Raw genomic sequence first — 24,231 nt, 5'->3', positions numbered from 1 at the left:
CACTGCTGTAGAATGTAGAGAAAAAAATCATTTCACATCCTTTGTCTTCAGAGTAATTATCTGTGGACCATCTACATGCAACCCTCTCATGGCATCTGGGCATTTGGGGATGGAATTGGGGTACCCTCTGGCCGGAGCACTGGAATGCAGCCCCAGCTGCTCTATGTCATCTCACCCATGTCACCCATGGGTACCACTAAGGATCTGGTCAGGATGTCTGATGAGGATATGACCAATTCGCTTCAGTTTACAAGAATCGATGGTGAAATCTATGTTCTGTTCCAAAGTACCCCTGTCCTTTTCCTCTCCTGTCTAGATTTAGACAGTGTCTCCTCCTTACTGAGTTCGCCCTGTGGCTCATCCCATGCATACTTCCACATAGCATTTATCACACTGGGTGCTAATGATCTCTCCCTGGGTCTATCTTCCTTATAAACCATGTAAGCCTGCCCCTAGCGCAGAGCTCTTGCCTCATTCATTTGCCTAACCCCAGCACAGAACAAGAACCCAGCGGATGCTCAGTGCATACTTATTGAATTAGGTTGCTGATTCATAGCTTTTCCCTCAGGTCCTCCTCCCTCAGAACGCTGTGAATGTGAAAACTGTTGGGCAATTTTAGGGTTGCAATCAAATGACCTCAGTTGAACCTGCTAATGTTCATTGCTAACAGATTTAAGAGATTTATTGCACACAACTTACGCAAGGCCTAGTTGTGAATAAAAGAGAATCTTCTTTCACAATGGACTGTTACGAACAAAAGACCACCAGTCGTGCTCCCAGAAGGAAGCCTGCCAGGCAGTCCCCCAACCCCAGGGCTGCTGTACATATGGATGGAGAGCTGTCCTCGCTTTTCCCCACAGCCTGCTCTCCAGACCTACTCGAGCTCGGCTGGAGCGCATAAGCCAGTTTTCTAGCATCTGCAGATACCTAAGGAAGGTGCTTTAAAGCACAGCTTGCACAAACTACTATTAAACAGCTCTGTAATAGCTGTCTCTAGTTTTACTTCCTAATGTGTAGATGCCCCTTCCTCCTCCAATCTGAGTTGATATGTCAGGATTTTTTGGTTCATTATGAAGTAAGATCCTCTTGGTCTGGGCTCCAGTTTGCATGTGGAATCCAGGTAATACCACTCTCCTCTAAGCCACTTTAACTCAACTTGGCAAAATCTGTGTTCTGGCCACAGAACTTCCTTTTCCCTAAAACAGATTGTCCTTTTCCTGGCAAGCAGTTCAGGACAGAGACCTAAATAAGATTGTTGGCCTTCCTTTGTTTATTCTTTTTAATACTTTTGGAGCAAGATTTCACAAAAATCTTTTAGATCTTTACAAATCTGAACCTTCAGAGTCTCCTCTGCAGTCTGCAGAAAACTCACTGGCCAGGTCTTCAGACTGTATCAAAATGAGTTTATGTCACCAACAATCTTGTATCTAAAGCCCCAGTCTATTTCCATCATTCTGTCCCTCAAGTTGGACTGGGTTTATTCCCAAAACAGATGTGATTTTAACTACACATGTACACAGAATGTTTATTACACTTTGATTTAAAATTCAAGTTCAGGGCTTCCCTGACTCAGGGGTAATCCGCCTGCCAATGCAGGAGACATGGGTTCGATCCCTGATCCGGGAAGATCCGCCAGGCCATAGAGCTGCCAAGCCCATGCACCACAACTGTTGGGCCTGTGCTCTAGAACCTGGGAGCCACAACTACTGAGCCCATGGGCCGCAACTACCAAAAGCCCCGTGCCCTGCAACCAGAGCAGCCAGCTCAATGCAAAACCTGCACACCACAACTGGAACGTGGCCCCTGCTCACCACAACTACAGAAAAGCCCACACAGCAACAAGACACAGCATGGCCAAAAGTACATAAATAAATAAATAAAATTAGTTTTAAAAATTTTTAGTTCAAAGTCAGAAATGATCACGCATACCCCAATCCTCATCAGCTGAGGACCTCCCTCACCCAATATGTAAGACTATCTTAGTTTATATGAGACTATATGAGTAAGTGGAGACACATACTAATAGTAAGGTGTGATGCATTTGCAGGTACTACTTACAAGTCTGAATGAAGTTTTAAGAGAAATTGATGAGTTTAAAGAGTTTTTCTTTTCTAACAATGGGAATCTGACAATAACTTAAAATTACCATAGCTAAATATTTCAGAACTTCTAAACTAGGTATGCATGACAGGTATCATCACCTTAATATTACACCTGGGAAGACAAGTAGAAATGTAAAGACTTTTCAAGTTCACATAGTAAACCTAAGATGAAGTGTTTAGTGAAACCAACTTTTCTGACATCCAAATTAGTACCTTCTCCACCTATGGAATATGGATGAGCATCAAAATGAATACACATAAAGCTGAAAGACGCATGTGTATAAAATCTCAGTAGCCAAGAACAACAAACCAGGGACCTCAATTACAGGGGAGACTTCACAAACCCGAGTGTGGAGGCCATCTTCCAACTCACCTTTTAAAGATCTCAAGTGTTGAACAGCCATTCTTAAAACTGTCAGTTTATCCAGTTTCCGGGCCATGGGACTGCACTGAGGGATCATCGTAGACAGTTTTCCAATCAGGTTGTTCATTTTATCTCTCCTCCGCTTTTCAGTTTGGCTGTGAGCTTCTCTAAGAAGGAGAAAGCGCCTCTGTTATATTTAACATTCAGCAGACACTCAGAGACCCCGGAGGCACTAGCAGGAACACGGATGGGGCCAGCAAGCTCCCGCTCTTCTTCCTCCTGACCTTGACCCTGCAGGTGGCATTCAGGGACAAGGCAGGAGCGGCTGGGACAGGAGTGGCATTGTTCACACTGTTTTTACCAGCCTCCACCTCCTGCCTCCACTACCCTTGCTCCTTCCCTTCTGACCTTACTCCCTGAAATCTGCAAGAAATAAGATTTCCCACTCCAGTATTCTTGCCTGGAGAATCCCATGGACAGAGGAGCCTGGCAAGCTATGGTCCATAGGGTCACATGACTGAAGCTAGACATAGGATCGAACACGACTGAAGTGACTTAGCACATGAGAGCTGAGGTGGATTTTTTTTTTTCCACTTCCCTCTTAGAGGAAGAGATGTGTGTGTGTGCACAGTCATGCCTAACTCTTTGTGACCTCATGGACTGTAGCCCGCTGGGCTCCTCTGTCCATGGGATTTCCCAGGCGAGAATACTGGAGTGGGTGGCCATGCCTTCTGCAGGGATCTTCCCAACCGGGGGATCAAACCTGAGTCTTCTGCATCTCCTGCATTGTCAGGCAAACTCTTCATCACTGCATCACCCAGGGAGCCCCTGAGAAAGAGATGGGTTGCCTTCTATTCAAAGCTAACTTCTCTGGTCTTCGCTTGAACAGTTACCAGCATCTTGAGCTCACTCTCTTTCACAGCTCCTTCTGTGGGTCAATAAAGGGGCTCAAGACTCTTCCCTTTAGGGGAAAAAAAAAAACCATTTTCTCTAAATCTAGTGATTTTTTTCCTCTTCCCTCTTCCCTCCTCGGCCAGCTTCCTGAGGCTGTTGTCTCACTCAACCTTCCATCTCCAGGGTCTCTCCATCTATTAAAGCAACCTCCCATAGCCCCCACTCCATTAAAACCACTCTAGCAGAAGTCACCCTCATGTCATGCAACCCCAGCTGTTCCCTGCCTTGAACTGGACACTGATGCCATTTTTCATTCTTTGTTGGCTTCTGCTCCACCATCCTCCCGCCTCAGCTCTTCCTCTGTCCTTCAGTACTGGTCCCTGAGATCCCTTACTTGGCACTACTCTTCCTTCACCCTGAGAGATTGCATTCTCTCAGAAGGCTTTACAGCAACTCACAAGCTACTTAACCATTTAATTCCTATCTCATTCATACCTCATCCAATTCCAGACCTTCAGAACGAGAAGAATGCACATCAGTGATTCAAAGCACCCTAAAACTCAACAAATCCCAAACTGAATGCATTCTTTGCAACTGGCCTCATTTTAATTCTTCCTCTGCCAGCCCTGATTACTCCTTTTCTTTTTATAGGGCTTATCTTGATTGGTGACACCACTGGACTCATGCTAGACCCTTTATTCTTCTTCACCTGGAAGAACCAAATAATCACAAACTCCTATAAATTCTTGTTTTAAAATTATTTCTTAAAGGTGTCTTTTGCTTCTCTCCATCCACCTGTTACTGTCTTAGGGTTAGTCATTCAGTTGTGTCCAACTCTTTGTGACCCCATGGACTGTAGCCTGCTGGGCTCCTCTGTTCATGGAATACTCCAGGCAAGAATACTGAAATGGGTAGCCATTTCCTTATCCAGGGGATCTTCCTGACCCAGGCATAGAACCCATGTCTTCTGCACTGGCAAACGGATTCTTTACAATGGTGCCACCTGGGAAGCCCCATGATACTCACTGCAAAACCCCTAAAAGCCTTTGAAATTGATATTACTGCTTCTTCAAGTATCTTCCTTATCTACTCTATCCTACCCATGGCTTCCGGAATTATTGTTTTAAAATAAAACCATCTAATCCCATGGCATAAAGGGTGTTGGAGAAGACTCTTGAGAGTCCCTTGGACTGCAAGGAGATCCAACCAGTCCATCCTAAAGGAGATCAGTCCTGAGTGTTCATTGGAAGGACTGATGTTGAAGCTGAAACTCCAATCCTTTGGCCACCTGATGCAAAGAGCTGACTCACTGGAAAAGTCCCTGATGCTGGGAGGGATTGGGGGCAGGAGGAGAAGGGGACAACAGAGGATGAGATGACTGGATGGCATCACCGACTCGATGGACATGAGTTTGGGTAAACTCCGGGAGTTGGTGATGGACAGAGAGGCCTGGCATGCTGCGATTCATGGGGTGTAAAGAGTCGGACACGACTGAGCGACTGAACTGAACTGAACTGAATCCCATTGCATAATGGGTGCTGGCATGCATTTTCATTGCCAAAGAGGAAAGTCCAGACTCCCTAATGTCATCCCAGTGTTCTCATGACCTGGCTCATGCCTTCATCTCTGGTTTCACCTCTCCATTCTTTCCCTGGATGTCGTAGAGCAGCAATGCCAGATAACTTACTATCCTCCAACACACGAAGTCAGCTCACATGTCCTCTATGTCTTGCACTTTTCTTCTAGGATGAGAATGTCCTTCCTCCCTATGTTCCTGAAAAAAATCCTAGTCCCTCTTCCAAACCCAGGTGACTTATTCTTCTGGGAAGCTCTCTTTAACATCCCTCTCAAAGCCACCTCAGTACTTTGTTTCATCAAACATACCACTACCACATTTCATCAAATCTAAGACACCATTAGCTGTAAGATGCACCATTATCTAGTGCATCACAAAGACAGAAAAATGCTCTCAATTAATAGGAAGATAACACTGATGATAAGACATGTTTCACAGGTGATGTGAGGGGTGGGTGTATATCTTTGATTTAAAGAATTAGGTTATTCTACTTTTGACATTTTACTGTGAATATTTGTCTGTTTCTCCTACAACATACAGATCAGGGAAACTCTGGGGTTTCTATATAAGAAAAGTTTTTGGTAAGTAAATCTAATGGGAAAGGGGAAAAAATAGGAGATTTGTCCTGATCTATTTTTAGAGACTTTAGATGAGGAGTGGGAGGAAGGGGAGAAGCACAGATGGAGCTAACAACCCCCCCTCCCCATAGCTCCCCCCCCCCAGAAAAAAATCATTCACCTTTGGCTAATGCCTGGAATAAAGTCCATGCTTTGTGATGAACAGGATGGCATTCAAATTAAAGTGAAAGTGAAAGTGAAGTTGCTTACTCGTGTCCAACTCTGCAACCCCATGGACGATAGCCTACCAGGCTTCTCCATCCATCGGATTTTCCAGGCAAGAGTACCAGAGTGGGTTTCCATTTCCTTCTCCTGGGGATCTTCCCAACCCAGGGATTGAACCCAGGTCTCCTGCATTGCAGGCAGACGCTTTACCCTCTGAGCCATCAGGGAAGCTACATTCAAATTAAATGTAGATAACTAGGAGCAAGCAAATTGATCCTCAGATTATGCTCCCCAAAGTCTGAAACTTTGGAAAGGGTCTTGGGAGTCATGTGGAAGAAAGCAGAAATTGAGGGACTCCTGGAGTGGGGGTGGGGTATGATAGAGCTGCTGTTAAGAATTCATTAAGCAAAGGGCTCTGCAGCTTCAAAAATAAAGTTGGCTCATGCATGCATTCATTCATCCATACATAAATGGATGTACTTAGCATACATGAATGTGTATATGAATGGATAACTACTACTTTGAATGCCATCCCGTTCATCCCAAAGTATGTACTTTGTTCCAGGCATTAGCCAGGTCTTTTTTTTGGGGGGGGTGGGGTGGGGTGGTTGTTAGCTCCATCAGTGCTTCTCCCCTTCCTCCCACTCCTTCATCTAAAGTCTCTAAAAATAGATCAGGACAAATCTCCCATTTTTTCCCCTTTCCCATTAGATTGACTTCCCCAAACTTTTCTCATATAGAAACTCTGGAATTGCCATGATCTGTGTGTTGTAGGAAAGACAGACAGACAAATGTTCACAGTAAAATGTCAAAAGTAGAATAACCTAATTCTTGAAATCAAAGATATACACCCACCCCAATATTTTATCATCTGTGAAACATATAGGGCTTCCCTGATTGCTCAGTTGGTAAAGAATCTGCCTGCAATGCAGGAGACTCCCATTCCATTCCTGACTTGGGAAGATCCACTGGAGAAGGGAAAGGCTACCCACTCCAGTATTCCTGCCTGGAAAATTCCACGGATAGAGATGCCTGGCAGGCTACAGTCCATGGATTCGCAAAGAGTCGGACACGACTGAATGAATTTCACTTTCACTCATGCTATGGTCTGCTGTTATTGTTGTTTAGTCACTAAGTCGTGTCCAACTCTTTGCAACCCCATAGACTATAGCATGGGCTTCCCTCATAGCTCAATTGGTAAAGAATCTGCCTGTAATGCAGGAGATTCCTGGGTCGGGAAGATCTCCTAGAGAAGGAAATGGCAACCCACTCCAGTATTCTTGCCTGGAGAATCCATGGACAGAGGAGTCTGCCAGGCTACAGTCCTTGGGGTCACAAGAGTTGGACTTAGCGACTTAAGTGAGAGAGACTACAGCACATCAGACTCCTCTGTCCTCCACTATCTCCCAGAGTTTGTTCAAATTCATGTCCATTGAGTCAGTGATGCTATCTAATCATCTCACCCTCTATCATCCCCTTCTTCTCCTGCATTCAATCTTTCCCAGCATCGGGGTTTTTTATCTAATGAATCAGCTCTTCCCATCAGGTGGCTAAAGTATTGGAGCTTCAGGTTCAGCATCAGTCCTTCCAATGAATAATCAGGGATTTCCTTTAGGATCGACTGGTTTGAGCTCCTGAGAGTCCAAGGGACTCTCAAGTTAGGTCCTTACTGTTTCTGTCCTTTATCATGCCCATCCTTGCATGAAATGTTCCCTTGATAGCTCCAGTTTTCTTAAAGAGATCTCTAGTCTTCCCCATTCTGTTGTTTTCCTCTTATTTCTTTGCATTGTTCATTTAAGAAGGCCTTTTTGTCTCTCCTTGCTACTGTCTGGAACTCTGCATTCAATTGAGTATACCCTTCCTTTTCTCCTTTGCCTTTCACTTCTCTTCTCTCCTGTTGGGGCATAGACTTGGATTACTGTGATTATGAATGGTTTGCTTGGAAATGAACTGAGATCATTCTGTCATTTCTGAGATTGCATCCAAATACTGCATTTCAGACACTTTTGTTGACAATGAGGGCTACTCCATTTCTTCTAAGTGATTCTTCCCCATAGTAGTATATACAAGGGTCATCTGAATTAAATCCACCCATTCTCATCCTTTTTAGTTCACTGGTTCCTAAGATGTCAGTGTTCATTCAATCTTGCTATCTCCTGCTTGACCATGTCCAATTTACCTTGATTCATGGACCTAATATTCCAGATTCCTATGCAATATTGCAATTTATAGCATCAGACTTGACTTTTATCACCAGACACATCCACAACTGAGCATTGTTTCCACTTGGCCCAACTGCTTTATTCTTTGTGGAACTATTAATAATTGCCCTCTGCTCTTCCAGTAGCATACTGGACACCTACCAACCTGTGGGGCTCATCTTCTGGTGTCATATCTTTTTGCTTTTCCATACTGTCCATGGGATTCTCCAGGCAAGAACACTGGAGTGGGTTGCCATTTCCTCCTCCAGTGGACCATGTTTCATCAGAATTCTTCACTATGACCCATTTGTCTTGGGTGGCCCTGCAAGGCATGGTTCATAGTTTCATTGAGTTATGCAGGTACCTTTACCATGACAAGGCTGTGATCGATAAAGGGGATACTATGGTCTATTCAAGAACAATTTTTATATTAAAGATTTATGTTTTAAAAATGTAATAGTTATCCTCTAAGGTGAAGGATGTTCACCTCTTCTTTCTAACAGTATTACCCATTAACACACACAGTAGCAGCAGATAGAACTGCCCGATTCCAGGAACATAGAGCAGAAGTCTTCTCTTAGAGCCAGGATTTGAGGGAGATGAGAACTGATGAGAACAGTTCTCATCAGTTGGGAACAAGGAATGGTGATGCTGGGAGCTAGGAAACAGAGAGGAAGGTGAGATAGCCAGTTTTTGAATAAGGTACTTTACTTGAAGGGGGTGCACTTGAAAAGATTTCTTGGAGAATTTTGTTAAAGAAAGGTATATCTACCCAGAGGACAGTTTTCTGCTTAATAATTTATCAGGGCTCTGGCTCTTAATCCTGTGAGCAGCTACTGTCACTTTGAACCATGTCAGTGTTTCATGAAGTCTTATTAAAAAAAAAAAAAGAATAAATGGAGAAAAAGCAAAATTGAGATCTGGCCATGTTGCCAGAGGTAGAAAAATATTTTTTGATGTTGAAAGAGCATGATGAAACAATTGACAGAATTTATGATGATGGATTCCTAATAATCAGAAGCTCCTTGTAAGTAATTCTGATTTGCTTATTGGATGAATTAGGTTTTCTCTAGTGCTTCAAAGAAATAATAGCTATTTTTAATAAATAGCTATTCTAAGAAAAAGTTAAAGACATATAAGCCAAAATGTTATCCAAGTAGATAAAGAAAAAAGGTATAAGGTATATGATGATCACTACATCTCAGAGCAGAACATATGAGAAAAACCTAATATTCCTGAATCTATTCTATCTTGACATCACTGTTTGTTTCAGCTAATGGTCTGCATATGTGACCTTCCCCACCCACCATATACCCTCTCAATGGTTCATTGTACCCAAAGGACTTCATTTTTACTTGCTGTTTACCATCTTCCTTTCTTCAAAAAAGCAAGATAAAGTATCAAACTACATGAAATAGATCTTCAGTAATTCTTGAGAAATAAATGTGAGATTAAGTTCAATCATCCTAATTCCTATTAAGTCTTTAGTTATACATGCTACCCTGAGCTCCTAGTTGAAATGATTATTATTATTTTTTTTTGAAATAATTATTATTGTCTGGGTGAGCTGCCCTTGTACCAAAGCTGACATGTACCTCATCTCCATCAGGTAACAATAACTATGTGAAGCAACAGTGAATAATAATTGCTGCTCTGTTTAGAAATTATGCCATGCCAATCTTGAAAAGGAGTATATTCACAGAAATAACATTAAATAAAATAGCTATTTTTAAAACAATGGATGGCTTAGCCAAAAACATTGTAATAGCTCTGTTACATAGCCTGAAAATTTATTAAAACTCTAAGACCTTTAATTTTGTCTGAAAATCGATCTAGACAATAAGAAATAATTTAAAAAACTGGAAACAGATTACTTGCCAATAATATTAATTTTCACATTAGTATATGCCTTAGCAGAATATTCTAAGTGTATATATGTGTGTATAAATATTTATATATATATACTTACATACATGTACATATGTGGCAGTGTATTTATTTATTCAGAATGTAGTCACCAGATCACTACCAAAGTGATGGTGATGAAATACTTTCCACGTTAAAAATTCATGCAGGCTGAGTAGTTTTTTCTTCAGATATGTGTTTTAAAATATATACTCCCAAGTGCATTAATTTTTGAAAGGGCATTTTAAAAATTCACGGCAAAGCTTCCATAATCTCATCTGGAAATAATCACAATCGACATTTTAACGGGTCTCCCCTCCACGTCTTTCGTAGACATGCATCTGTGTGTGTGCTGAGCTGCTCAGTCGTGTCCGATTCTTTGTGACGCCATGGACTGTAGCCCACCAGGTTCTTCTGTCCATGGGATTCTCCAGGCAAGAATACTGGAGTGGGTTGCCATGACCTTCTCCAGGGGATCTTCCTGACCCAGGGATCGAACCTGCATTGGCAGGTGGATTCTTTCTACTGAGTCACCTGGAAAGCCCAGACTTGTATCTAGATACATACGAAAACAGCTTTGACTATTTAACTTAGTCATGGGGGGTGGGGGAGGAGTTGTGGAGCATGGAGGCTATTTACATAGATTTGTGTTCTATATTGTGTACATATTGATATAAATATATAAAACAAAATTCAGATGACAGTGTAAAATTTTTCATGTCTTATCTGATTCACCTAACACTATAACATAAATATTTCTCCTAGCTTCAAAATTCTTGAAGAACATAATTTTTAATGACTAAATAGTGGCCCATTGGTTAGCTATGCTATAATTTATTTAATAATTTTCTATTACTAGATATCTCAATATTCTAATTTTTCAATATTATAAATAGTGTGCCTAATACCACTGTGGTGCATGCATCTTCGATTATCCTCCTAGGATAAAATGTTGTTAGTCACTCAGTCTTATCTGACTCTTGGTGACCATGCATTGTAGCCTGCCAGGATCCTCTGTCCATGGGATTCTCCAAGCAAGAATACTGGAGTGGGTTGCCATGCCCCACCCAGGGGATCTTCCTGACCCAAGGATCGAACCCGGGTTTCCTGCATTGCAGGCAGATTCTTTACCGCTGAGCCACCAGGGAAGCCCCATATATAGATATATATTACTTCAATTTCAAAAGGTAAAGTTTAAACTGTTTTAAATCATGCTTTTGCTTTGATTATACATATCTTAGCAAATTAACTCACTGACTAAATTTGCCTCCTTGATGAAATCCAAATCTACTGTACTTAAAAAATCAAAATACACTTTAATGGTCCTGTGCAGAACAGAAAAAAGGCATGCATGATCTCATTAGTCAAACACTTCATTCCTTTGCAACATGAACCCGGACAATTAGTAAATTTGCTCTTTGTATGTCTTCTCCATGCTGGCATTTGGTCTATAGTAAAGATATTTTTACTTATGAATTTTAATAAGCTCACTGATATTAATAATATTCACATTACTTAGATGCGTTTTCTTAGTGTAGTTTCTTATACTAAGTAATATAACTTTTTTAAAACACAGTGGAGCTTTCCTTGAAAACTACTTTCACTGCATTTTGAATGAAATGTAGGCTCTCCTCATAAATCAAGCAAAAACAAATGAAATTGGAAGAAAATACGGTCAAAACACTCCTCCAATTTGCTGCTTTCCATGCCTTTCTCCTTTTTGAAACTCTTCCTTTCCCTTCTGAGATACTGTGCTCATTTTATAGCCCCATCTCCTCACATTTTGGGTAGGCCCCCCTCCTCCCTGCGCCTCCCCCATCTTCCCTGCACCCATACCCGCATCCATGCCAGTCACCACTCTTGTTCTTTATATGTTAATGGTGTCTGAATCTCCATCTCCAGGCCACGCCTCAACCCTGAGTTCCAGACCCTTATATCCAACTGCCTACTTAAAGATTCCCATATATGTCACATTCTCCTTGTAGCCAAAACTGAATTCATCATCTTCCCCTCAATATCAGTGAATGAAATACCATCCTCCATCCAGGTCCAAGTCAGAAAATTTGGATGCTTCTTAAATTCCTACTCTTCCTATGAACAAGAATGAAATCTTAGAGCTCCTATCTTCTAATGTGTCATAATATGCCCCTCCCTCTACAGGCCCTTCCTGGCCAGGCTACTCTCTTGGACCAGTGCTCAGAAAACCCATTCCCTAGCAACCATCTCCGCTGTTTTCTCTGCTTGATGGATTTTCCTCCTTCAGTCCATCCTCCATACTGTTTCCTGAGTGCTCCTTTAAAAATATAAATCTGTACCACTTCACAGTTACTAGGATAGCTTCTTTTTCTAATGGAAAGTAACAAGTGTCAGCAAGGGTATGCAGAAATTGGATCCCTCACACATTTCTGCTGGGAATGTAAAATGGTGAAGGTACTGTGGGAAACAGTTTGGTGGTTCTTCAAACACTAAACATAGAATTACCATCTGACCCAGCAATTTGACTTGTAGGTATACAATCAAAAGAACTGAAATTGAAAGCAGAGACTCAGACACTTGTGCACCAATGTTCATAGCAGTATTATTCACAACAGCCAAAAAGTGGGAACAACCCAAATGCCACCAACAAATGAATGGATAAATAGAATGTGGCATATATATACAATGGAATATGATTCAGCCATAAAGAAAGAATGAAGTTCTGCTACATCGCTACAATGAAGGTGAAACTTAAAAACACTACACTAAGTGAAATAAGCCAGAGATAAAAGGACAAATATTGTATGATTCCACTTAGATGACATATCTAGAATAGGCAAATTCTCAGAGCTAGAAAGTAGGTGAGAGGTTACCAGGGGCCAGGGAAAGGATGGGAGAACTATTGTTTCATGGGTACAGTGTTTCTGGCTGGGGTGGTGGAGAAGTTTTAGAAACAGACAGTGCTGATGATGGTACAACACTGTGAATGTAATTAATGCCACTGAACTGTACACTTAAAAGTGGTTAAGATGTCAAATTTTATGTCACATATATTTTACTACAATAAAAAAGCTTTTTTTTTTTTTTTTTTTTTACAAAAGGGTCTTTATTTGTAAAAAGCCAAAGGGGCCCCGGGGGCGACAGGACAGGCAGGCCGGCAAAGCACAAAGGTAAACAAAAGTTTTAAACACATAATCTGATCAAGTTCTCAAAATCCCTCCATTTTCCTTATTGCATTTAAGACACTTTTCAGGCTTTCCTGGTGGCTCAGACAGTAAAGAATCTGCCTGCAGTGCAGGAGACCCGGGTTCGATCCCTCAGGCGGGAAGATGCCCTGGAGAAGGGAATGGCAACCCACTCCAGTATTCTCGCCTGGAGAATTCCATGGACAGAGGAGCCTGGTGGCTAGAGGCCATGGGGTTGCAAAGAGTCAGACACGACTGAGCGACTAACACTTTCATTTCTCAGTTTGCTTTAGTTCAGCAGACATTCATAACCTAGTCCAAGTTTATCCCTCAAGTCTCACAGCTCACCCACCTCCTGGCATGTCCTCTGCCCTACTCTGACAATTACTTGTTTGCTGATCAGCAGTGCGCTGCTTCATACTCTGTGCTTCTGCACCGCTGTTCCTACTGCCTGAAATACCTTTTCTACTTCTGCTCTGAATGGCTCATCCTCATTTTTCACTCAAAATTAGCTGTCGTCAACATGTCCAGGAAGCTGTTCTTCACTTCTGATCTCATTATTATTTAAACACCCAACTTGTCTTGCTGCCATAATACCTACGGTCCCTCTTATGGAAATTATCATGATATGTAATAATTCTTTGTATCTTTCCCATTTGTACAAATTTCTTGTGCCTTATCTATGTCTTTCTCCTCGTCTACTGGGTATCACATTATTCAATTCAATTCAATCGCTCAGTCGTGTCTGACTCTTTGCAACACCATGGACGGCAACACGCAGTGGATATATTGTAGATACTCAATAAATGTTTAATGTAGATATCACATTGTAGATACTCAATAAACATTTAATGATTGCATTCCAAGGAATCTTCATCAATGACCCTTTTAAAGAAGCAGTCCTCCATTCAAATCCTACCTACAGTGCTGCAGAAAGGGTGAAACTTTTCGCACATTCTCTTCTATTTAAAAATATCCAGCGTTTGGAGGTTCCACCAGTGAAATCAACCTCATGCCCGGAGTCTCTGGGAAGGATGCTTCACAGTCAGTACTTTGTAAAATTCCTAAAGCACTTTGACATCCCTTATTTCATTAGAATGGAAAATGGTGAGATGAAAGAAGGATTGGGGGCAGAGTGGAGAAGTTCTGGGATAGATAATGAGCAAATCAGGGGGTGTACACTCACTTTCTGCTGCCCACTCTATGTGCTCTTCAAGTAGAAATTATGTCACGTGAGAGTCCAGTACTTACCTGCTGCAACTGGATGGTGACATTTCTACCCTTGTTGAAAGGAGACAGGTAAAGGGATTCTGAGAAAGTTTTTCCACCACTTTTTCTTTCATGATTCCTGACCTGGAAGGGAGGAGGCCTTGGGTCATCCCTACCAGATATGCTGAAAATTGGACAGCATGGCTGTCTTCATGTGCTAGAAACACCCTCCCCTGTCCAGCTGCAGAGAGACAGGAAGTAGGGTGTAAATAGGAAACCACTACACTGACAATTAGGCATTCCAACTAGCTGGATAATGTTGGGCGAGGCACTTGATGTTTCTGAGTTGTAGCTGCTTCATTTTCTAAAATGTGTGTAATAAATAATCTTCAGGGTTGCCTTCTGCCAGAAAGCCATTATCTGTCAGTATATTGTCACTATATTTTCTAGGGCTCCAAAATCAATGCAGATGGTGACCGCAGCCATGAAATTAATAAGATGCTTGTTCTTTGGAAGAAAAGCTATGATAAACTTAGACAATATGTCAAAAAGCAGAGACTTTGCTGACAAAGGTTCATATTGTCAAAGCTATGGTTTTTTCCAGTAGTCATGCATGGATGTGAGAGTTGGACCATAAAAGAAAGCTGAGTGCCAAAGAACTGATGCTTTTGAACTGTGGTGTTGGAGAAGACTCTTGAGAGTCCCTTGGAAAGGAGATCAAACCAGTCAATCCTAAAGGAAATCCACCCTGAATATTCATTGGAAAGACTGATGCTGAAGCTGAAACTCCAATACTCTGTCCACTTGATATGAAGAACTGACTCATTAGAAAAGACCTCGATGCTGGTAAAGATTGTAGGTAGGAGGAGAATGGGACAACAGAGGATAAGTCGGTTGGATGGCATCACCAACTCAATGGACATGAGTTTGAGCAACCTCCCAGCATTGCTGATGGACAGGGAAGCCTGGCATGCTGCAGTCCATGGGGTAGCAAAGAGTCAAACACGACTGAGTGACTGAACTGAACTGATATTGAACTGATATTTCTAGTATTTCCCTTGTCACTGCCCTCATTTTTCCAATCACTCTCAAAACCACTGTAAGGTCTCAACTATGGCCCCTGTGGGACATGTGTGATGCAAGTTCTATTGTGTGACTCTAGTTCTCACTTTAAAGTCATATTCTTATTTAAATATTAAGAAAGAACAATGGTACTTAAGATTCTAAAGAAAAAAGAAGAAAATAAAAAGGACTAACAGTGATTTCTAGCTCAAGGTGAATGAGTACTGTACTGCATGCATGCTAAGTCTCTCTAGTCATATCCAACTCTGAAACGCTATGGCCCATAGCCCACCAGTCCCTCTGTCCATGGGATTCTCCAGGCTCCAAGAACACTGGAGTGGGTTGCCATTTCCTTCTCCAGGGATCTTCCTGACCCAGGGATCGAACCTGCATCTCTTACTTCTCCTGCACTGGCAGGCGGGTTCTTTTACCACTAGGACCACCTGGGAAGCCCAGAGCCACCAGGGAAAGGGACTACCACCTGGTAATCAAGGATGTAGAAAAGCAAACAGTTCTAGGTAGACTGTCACTTGGTCAGCTGTAGTTATTTATAATCATCCACTTTATTGGAAGAGACTAAGAGAATACAGACAATCAAAAATAGTATATAACCTTTATATACTTTTATGCATACAATCTTTATATACATTTATATGTGGCTTGGGAAGTGTGTGGGTCCTTACAGTTGAATAACACTGATTCTGCCATCTTGGAAACTGAAGCTAAATTATAAAGTGTACTAGGAAGAACTGAGTTAAAAAGAGTTGGGTATTTCATTACATCCTCATCTTGTCCCCTACTCAGGACTTTTCCCACCACTCATGATTCAGAATGGTCATCAACTTTCACGTCCATGTAGAGAAAGTACCAGCTTAAAATGAATTGCTCTCAATTGTTATATTTATCTTGCCCTATTATTTTCACTATAAAAACCCTATGTTTGGGGAGATCATTAAAGAATATTTGAAACTGCAAGCTGCATTAGGCAACAAATGAACAAGGAGATAGAGAGTATTCTCAACATTGATTTTATTATCTACTTAGCTTAATAAACATGGAAAACAAGAGCTTTAATTGATTAAAGTTGCCACAGATAACCAAGGGTTGGTTGTTACATAAACGATGAGTAAATCAAGAAGCAAGTTGTGATTATTTTCAGCCAAACATGCAAGATGTTTTCCTCAAGGTTAAGTATTTCAATTAGGAAGGCAAATATCTTGCTGTGACCTTAACTGTTAAGCAAATTAACCTCAAGTTCCTATGTCTTTCAGATCCCAGTTGACCTTCCTGGATAGCTAATAACCTTAAGAGTTGGATCAGTCAATGACAGAGGTAGCAGCCGGGTGGAAAAATAATCTACCCTGTCCAAATTTTTAATTACCATGTAATTTAAAATAATAATTTAAAAGTAATCTTTTTCTAAAGAAGATACACACACACAACAGAATATTACTTAGGGATAAAAAAGAATGAAATAATGCATTCTGCTGATACATGGATGGACCTAGTGATGATCATACTAGCAAACTAAGTCATAAAGAAAAAGACAAATAACACATGATGTCACTTATATGTAGAATGTAAATATGACACAAGTGAACCTATCTACAAAACAGAAATAGACTCACAGCCATAGAGAACAGACTTGCAGTTGCCAAGGAGGGGGTGTGAATTGAGAATTTGGGACTAGCAGATGCAAACTATTATAGACAATCTAGAATGGATAAGCAACAAGGTCCTATTGTACAGGTCAGCACAAGTATTTAACATCCATATAATTAAATCATAATAGAAAAGAATATATATGTATCTGTATAACTGAATCACTTGGCTATTCACCAGACACTAACACAAAATTATAAATCAACTACATTTCAATTTAAAAAAACAAAAAGAAACTAAAGGTTTTAATTTGTTTAAAAAGTAATATTTTTCTTTTCTCCCTAGGGTTGAAGATTTCCTGGGGTTACAGGAACAAACTCACTTACTGCGATGGGTCTGAATCACTCCGTCTTTGTTTTCTTGGCAACTCTGTCACATGTGGGCTGAAGGATATTGGTTTAGTCCAGGGGCTTAGATGACTGGAAACCACAGAAGCAATGCACTGGTTCCCTTCCATCAATACTTTACCTGTGAGACATAAACTGCAATAAAGCATCTGTTTGAAACATTAATTTTCACTTTATATATCTAGATCACATATTTTAAATGGCTTTATACTTTGATATTTTAAAATGTCAAGTAAACAATAAAATGGGGGACTTCTCTGGTGGTTCAGTGGTTGAGAATCCCCTGCCATATGCCACAGTGCACACATCTTAGTGGCACAACTAAGCCCATGTGCCACAACAATGAGCCTCTGCTCCAGAGCCCACTTGCCACAACTACTAAAGCCCGTGTGCCCTAAAGCCTGTACTTCACAACCAGAGAAGCCACCGCAATTAGGAGCCAGCACACAGCTAGACAGTAGCTCCTGCTCACCTCAACTAGAGAAACCTACAGGTAGCAATGCAAACCCAGTACAGCCAAAAGTAAATAATTTTTTAAATGACATGGAATGAAAGACTAATTATACACAACCAAATATTAGTTAACAATGTATTGTTAGTCTGTATCTTTATTTTCCCTAATTATAACAAATATATATGTATATTGCAGGAAATATGGAAAACATAAAAAGGTGGAATGGAAGGGGGAAATCCAAATTTCACCAACTAATGTTACTATTTAGAATTACTTCCTTTTAGAATTTCTTCTATAGTTGTTTTTATAGTAATTGAAATCATAGTGTATATTCTGCATTATTTACATATCATTATGATAATAACTTTACAGTGTTATTACAAATTCTTTATAGATGATTCTAATAACTGCATAATATGCTATCATGCAGCTGTGTCATAGCTAGTTAACCACTCTTCTATTGTTGAAATCCAAGTTTGTTTCTAATTTTTTCTCCATCATAAATATGCAGTGTGCTTTTATCTTTGTGTATAAAACTTTTATCTACTGGCCAATTCTTTTCATCTTCTACTTATTTCTTGTGGATAGTATCCCAGAAATAGGTTAACAAGGTCACAGGACATGAATATTTTTAGTCTTGAATTGACTAAATTCAATTAAACCTGAACTGACTTAGAGGGAAATTTTAACCCTTCAGTTCAGTTCAGTTCAGTTCATTACAGTCACTCAGTCGTGTCCGACTTTGTCACCCCATTAACCGCAGCACGCCAGGCCTCCCTGTCCATCACCAACTCCCGGAGTTCACCCAAACCCATGTCCATCAAGCCATCCAACCATCTCATCCTCTGTCGTCCCCTTCTCCTCCTGCCCTCAATCTTTCCCAGCCTCAGTGTCTTTTCAAATGAGTCACCTCTCCGCATCAGGTGGCCAAAGCATTGGAGCTTCAGCTTAAATATTAGTCCTTCCAATGAACACCCAGGACTGATCTCCTTTAGGATGGACTGGTTGGATCTCCTTGTAGTCCAAGGGAATCTCAAGAGTCTTCTCCAACACCACAGTTCAAAAGCATCAATTCTTCGGGGCTCAGCTTTCTTTATAGTCCAACTCTCACATCCATACATGACCACTGGAAAAACCATAGCCTTGACTAGGCAGACTTTTGTTGGCAAAGTAATGTCTCTGCTTTTTAATATGCTGTCTAGGTTGGTCATCACTTTCCTTCCAAGGAGTAAGCGTCTTTTAATTTCATGGCTGCAATCACCATCTGCAGGGATTTTGGAGCCCAGAAAAATAAAGTCAGCCACTGTTTCCACTGTTTCCCCATCTACTTGCCATGAAGTGATGGGACCAGATACCATGATCTTAGTTTTCTGAATGTTGAGCTTTAAGCCAACTTTTTCACTCTCCTCTTTCACTTTCATCAAGAGGCTCTTCAAATTTAATGAGTTAATCATTTATTTTAAGAAATCAGGAAAAATTAACTAAAATAAATCTAAAGAATTAGGAGAAAGGAAATCATTAAAATAACACTAGAAATACTGGATTAGAATACAAATTAGTACAGATCAAAAAAGCTAAATATAGGTTCTTCCAGATTGGAAACTCTAATAACCCTATGGCAAGACTTTTTTTCAGTTCAGTTCAGTTCAATTCAGTCATTCAGCCGTGTCTGATTCTTTGCGACCCCATGGACTGCAGCACACCAGGCATCCCTGTCCATCACCAACTCCTGGAGTTTACTCAAACTCATGTCCATTGAGTTGGTGATGCCATCCAACCATCTCATCCTCTACCATCCCCTTTTCCTCCTGCCCTCAATCTTTCCCAGCATCAGGGTCTTTCTTATGAGTCAGTTTTTCCAATCAGGTGACCAAAGTATTGGAGTTTCAGCTTAAACATCAGTCCTTCAAATGAACACTCAGGACTGATCTCCTTCAGGATGGACTGGTTGGATCTCCTTGCAGTCCAAGGGACTCTCAAGAGTCTTCTCCAACACCACAGTTCAAAAGCATCAATTCTTCAGTGCTCAGCTATCTTTATAGTCCAACTCTCACATCCATACATGACTACTGGAATAACCATAGCTCTGACTAGATGGACCTTTGTTGGCAAAGTAATGTCTCTGCTTTTCAATATGCTATCTAGGTTGGTCATAACTTTTCTTTCAAGGAGTAAGCCTTTTTTAATTACATGACTGCAGTCACCATTTTCAGTGACTTTGGAGCCCAAGAAGATAAAGTCTGCCACTGTTTCCACTGTTTCCCACCTATTTGCCATGAAGTGATGGGGCCAGATGCCATGATCTTAGTTTTCTGATCATTGAGCTTTAAGCCAACTTTTTCACTCTCTCCTTTTACTTCCATCAAGAGGCTCTTTAGTTCTTCTTCACTTTCTGCCATAAGGGTGGTATCATCTGCATATCTGAGGTTATTGATATTTCTCCTGGCAATCTTGATTCCAGCTTGTGCTTCATACAGCCCAGCATTTCTCATGATGTACTCTGCATATAAGTTAAATAACCAGAGTGACAATACATAGCCTTGACATACTCCTTTTCCTATTTGGAACCAGTCTGTTGTTCCATGTCCAGTTCTAACTGTTGCTTCCTGACATGCATACAGATTTCTCAAGAGGCAGGTCAGGTGGTCTGGTACTCACATCTCTTTAAGAATTTTCCACAGTTTGTTGTGATCCACACAGTTGAAGGCTTTGGAGTAGTCAATAAAGCAGAAGTAGATGTTTTTCTGGAACTCTCTTGCTTTCTCAATGATCCAGTGGATGTTGGCAATTTGATCTCTGGTTCCTTGGCCTTTTCTAAATCCAGCTTGAACATCTGGAAGTTCACCATTCACATAGTGTTGAAGCCTGACTTGGAGAATTTTGAGTATTATTTCACTAGTGTGTGAGATGAGTGCAATTGTGTGGTAGTTTGAGCATTCTTTGGAATTGCCTTTCTTTGGGATTGCAATGAAAGCTGACCTTTTCCATTCCTGTGGCCACTGCTGAGTTTTCCAAATTTGCTGGCATATTGAGTGCAGCACTTTCACAGCATCATCTTCCAGGATTTGAAATAGCTCAACTGGAATTCCATCACCTCCACTAGCTTTGTTCGTAGTGATGCTTCCTAAGGCCCACTTGACTTCACATTCCAGGATGTCTGGCTCTAGGTGAGTGATCACACCATCTTGATTTTCTGGGTCATGAATATCTTTTTTTGTATAGTTCTTCTGTGTATTCTTGCCACCTCTTCTTAATATCTTCTGCTTCTGTTATATCCATACCACTTCTGTCCTTTATTGACCCCATATTTGCATGAAATGTTCCCTTGGTATCTCTAGTCTTTCCAATTCTGTTGTTCGCCTCTATTTTTTGATCACTGAGGAACGTTTTCTTATCTCTCCTTGCTATTCTTTGGAACTCTGCATTCAAATGGGTATATCTTTCCTTTTCTCCTTTGCTTTTCACTTCTCTTCTTTTCACAGCTATTTGTAAGGCCTCCTCAGACAGCCATTTTGCCTTTTTGCATTTTTTCCCTTGGGGATGGTCTTGATCCCTGTCTCCTGTACAATGTCACGAACCTCCATCCATAGTTCATCAGGCACTCTGTCTATCAGATCTAGTCCCTTAAATCTATTTCTCACTTCCACTGTATAATCATAAGGGATTTGATTTAAGTCATACCTGAATGGTCTAGTGGTTTTCCCTATTTTCTTTAATTTAAGTCTGAATTTGGCAATAAGGAGTTCATGATCCGAGCCACAGTCAACTCCCGGTCTTGTATTTTCTGACTGTATAGAGATTCTCCATATTTCCCTGCAAAGAATATAATCAATCTTATTTTGGTGTTGACCATCTGGTGATGTCCATGCGTAGAGTCTTCTCTTGTGTTGTCTGAAGAGGGTGTTTGCTATGACCGGTGTGTTCTCTTGGCAAAACTCTATTAGCCTTTGTCCTGCTTCATTCTGTACTCCAAGGCCAAATTTGCCTACTATACCAGGTGTTTCTTGACTACATACTTTTGCAATCCAGACTTTTTTTTAAAGAAAAAGAAAAGAAAGAGGGCATATATGAATAAACATAGGAATGAAGGTGGGGGTCATAATTTTAGATGCTCTGGAGATTTAAAAGATAATAAATTCTCATGAAAAACATTATTCTAAATACTTGAAAATTTACATGAAATGGAAAAAATACTAGAGAATGTTTTTGAAGTATAGTTGATTTATAATATTTGTTAATTTCAAGTGTACAGCAAAGTTATTCAATTCAATTTTATATATACTTTTTCAGTTTCCTTGCCTTATAGGCTAATGTAAAATATTGAATATGGTCCCCTATGCCATACAGTAAATCACTGTTGTTTATTTTATATATAGAAGTGTGTATCTGTTAATGTTATGCTCTTAATTTATCCCTTCCCCTCACTTTTCCTTTGGTAAACACAAGGAGATCCAACCAGTCCATCCTAAAGGAGATCAGTCCTGGGTGTTCATTGGAAGGACTGATGTTGAAGCTGAAGCTGAAACTCCAATACTTTGGCCGCCTCATGCGAAGAGCTGACTCATTGGAAAAGACCCTGATGCTGGGAAAGATTGAGGGCAGCAGGAGAAGGGGACGACAGAGGATGAGATGGTTGGATGGCATCACCGACTCGATGGACATGGGTTTGGGTGGCTCCGGGAGTTGGTGATGGACAGGGAGGCCTGGCGTGCTGCGGTTCATGGGGTCACAAAGAGTTGGACACAACTGAGCGACTGAACTGAACTGAACTGAAGTTTGTTTTTTATGTCTGTTTCTCCTTTGTAAATAAGTCCATTTGTATTATTTTTAAGATTCTACATATAAGTGATAGCATATAACTGTCCCTGGGGAATTTTAACCGAGAGAAAATGCAGCAGAAAGAAATAAAAACCTGAATATTCCTGTATTCTTTCTTACATATTCTATTCCAGTGGGGCTTTGCTGGTGGCTCAGACAGTAAGGAATCTGCCTGAAAGGCAGGAGTCCCGGGTTCAATCCCTGGGTTGCAAAGATCCCTTGGAGAAGGAAATGGCAACCTACTTCAGTATTCTTGCCTGGGAAATCTCATGGACAGAGGAGCCTGGAGGCTGCAGTCCATGTGTTTGCAGAGAATCGGGCATGACTGAGCGACTAACACTTCCATTTTCATAGAAGAAGAAGGAATTCTTTGTCCCTCAAATCTTTTTATAAGGTTTACATAAATTTGATATTAAAATTTGACAATGGCAGTACAAGATAGGATAACTATAGGCCTAATCTCATCTATGAACAAAGATATAAAAATCTTAACAAAATATTAACAAAAACTCAGAAATGTATAGAAAGAATAACCCATCATGACCAAGATAGTTCTATCCCAGGAATGTAATACTGGTTTAATATTAGTAAATTAATGAATATAACTTACCAAAATAAGAGCTCGTTGAAAAAATATGATTATCTTAAAAGATTCAGAAATACTAATGAAGAAACATTGAAAAAATCTTTTACAATCAGAAACAAAAACATTAAACAAAACAACAACAAAAGAACATCTTTCAACACTGTATTATTAATAGACCTGTCAGTGGAATAAGGCAAGAAACTATCCTTGAAGAATAAGAATCGGAAAGAAAGAAAAAATAATATCATTATTGGGAAATGATATGATTCAGAATATAGAAAACCCAAAATAGTCAACATATAAATTATTAAAATTAGGGAATGGATCAATATATATATATAGCTATATCAATATATATATTGGCTATATATAAAGTCAATACACAAAAATCAACTGCCTTTCTATTCACCAGTAACATAATATAAGAAAATAATACTTAAAAAATATAATTTACAATAACTTCAAAAAATATAGAGTACATAAAGAACAAATGTACAAGAATAAATGTATAACCTAATAAAAATGTATAAGGTCCTTCTGGAGAAAATTATAAAAATTTATTTAAAACATTGAAAAAGATTCAAATAAACGGAAGAATATATCATGTTTATGGATGGGAAGCCTCAATATCATAAATATTTCAATTCTCCTAAAATGGATGTGTAATTTCTCTCAAAATATTCTCTTTTTTGGTGGAACTTCAAAAGCTGAATATAAAATATATATATGGTAGTGCAATGACTTATGACCAGCCAAGGGAAATGTGAGAGGACTGGGCCTCTCATATATCAAGCGTTATCAAACTTTGGTAATTAAGACAGGGTGCTATTGGTGTGGAGATATAGACAGACCAAAAGAAAACAATGGAGAGCCCAGACACATAAATATGGACATCTGCTAAATGTCAGAGGTGGACTTTCAAATCAGCATGAGGAGTCCAGCTTTTTAATAAATAACCCTGTGCCAACTTATTTTCTCTACAAAAAAGAATAAAGTCAGATTCTTTACCTTATGCCAAATATAAAAACCAAACCAAATATAAAAATTCAATTCAACTAGATTAAAGACCTAAACATAAAAGGCCAAAATTAACAGAGAATACTCTGAA

The 24,231-nt window shown here is 40.1% G+C and overlaps 1 protein-coding gene across 2 annotated transcripts in view; it reads right to left on the bottom strand.

Annotated features, from left to right (window-relative positions):
- The window catches only part of BMAL2 (basic helix-loop-helix ARNT like 2), a 102,054-nt gene that overhangs the window by 43,534 nt on the left and 34,289 nt on the right, over window positions 1-24,231 (bottom strand). The window contains exons 2-6 of one of the 2 annotated variants that reach the window (XM_070453835.1): window positions 17,245-17,386; window positions 14,237-14,338; window positions 8,537-8,577; window positions 8,086-8,215; window positions 2,476-2,633 (exon numbers count right to left, since the gene is read on the bottom strand). In XM_070453835.1, coding sequence (XP_070309936.1) covers window positions 2,476-2,633; window positions 8,086-8,215; window positions 8,537-8,577; window positions 14,237-14,338; window positions 17,245-17,386 — 573 coding nt within the window. The remainder of the gene's footprint in view (window positions 1-2,475; window positions 2,634-8,085; window positions 8,216-8,536; window positions 8,578-14,236; window positions 14,339-17,244; window positions 17,387-24,231) is intronic. The other variant, XM_070453834.1, reaches the window with a different exon arrangement.

The sequence above is a fragment of the Odocoileus virginianus genome, chromosome 23 (assembly GCF_023699985.2).
Source record: "Odocoileus virginianus isolate 20LAN1187 ecotype Illinois chromosome 23, Ovbor_1.2, whole genome shotgun sequence".
In the NCBI taxonomy this organism is placed as follows: domain Eukaryota; kingdom Metazoa; phylum Chordata; class Mammalia; order Artiodactyla; family Cervidae; genus Odocoileus; species Odocoileus virginianus.
Note: the sequence above shows the minus strand (reverse complement) of the source record. Positions and strands in the feature narration are given on the sequence as shown.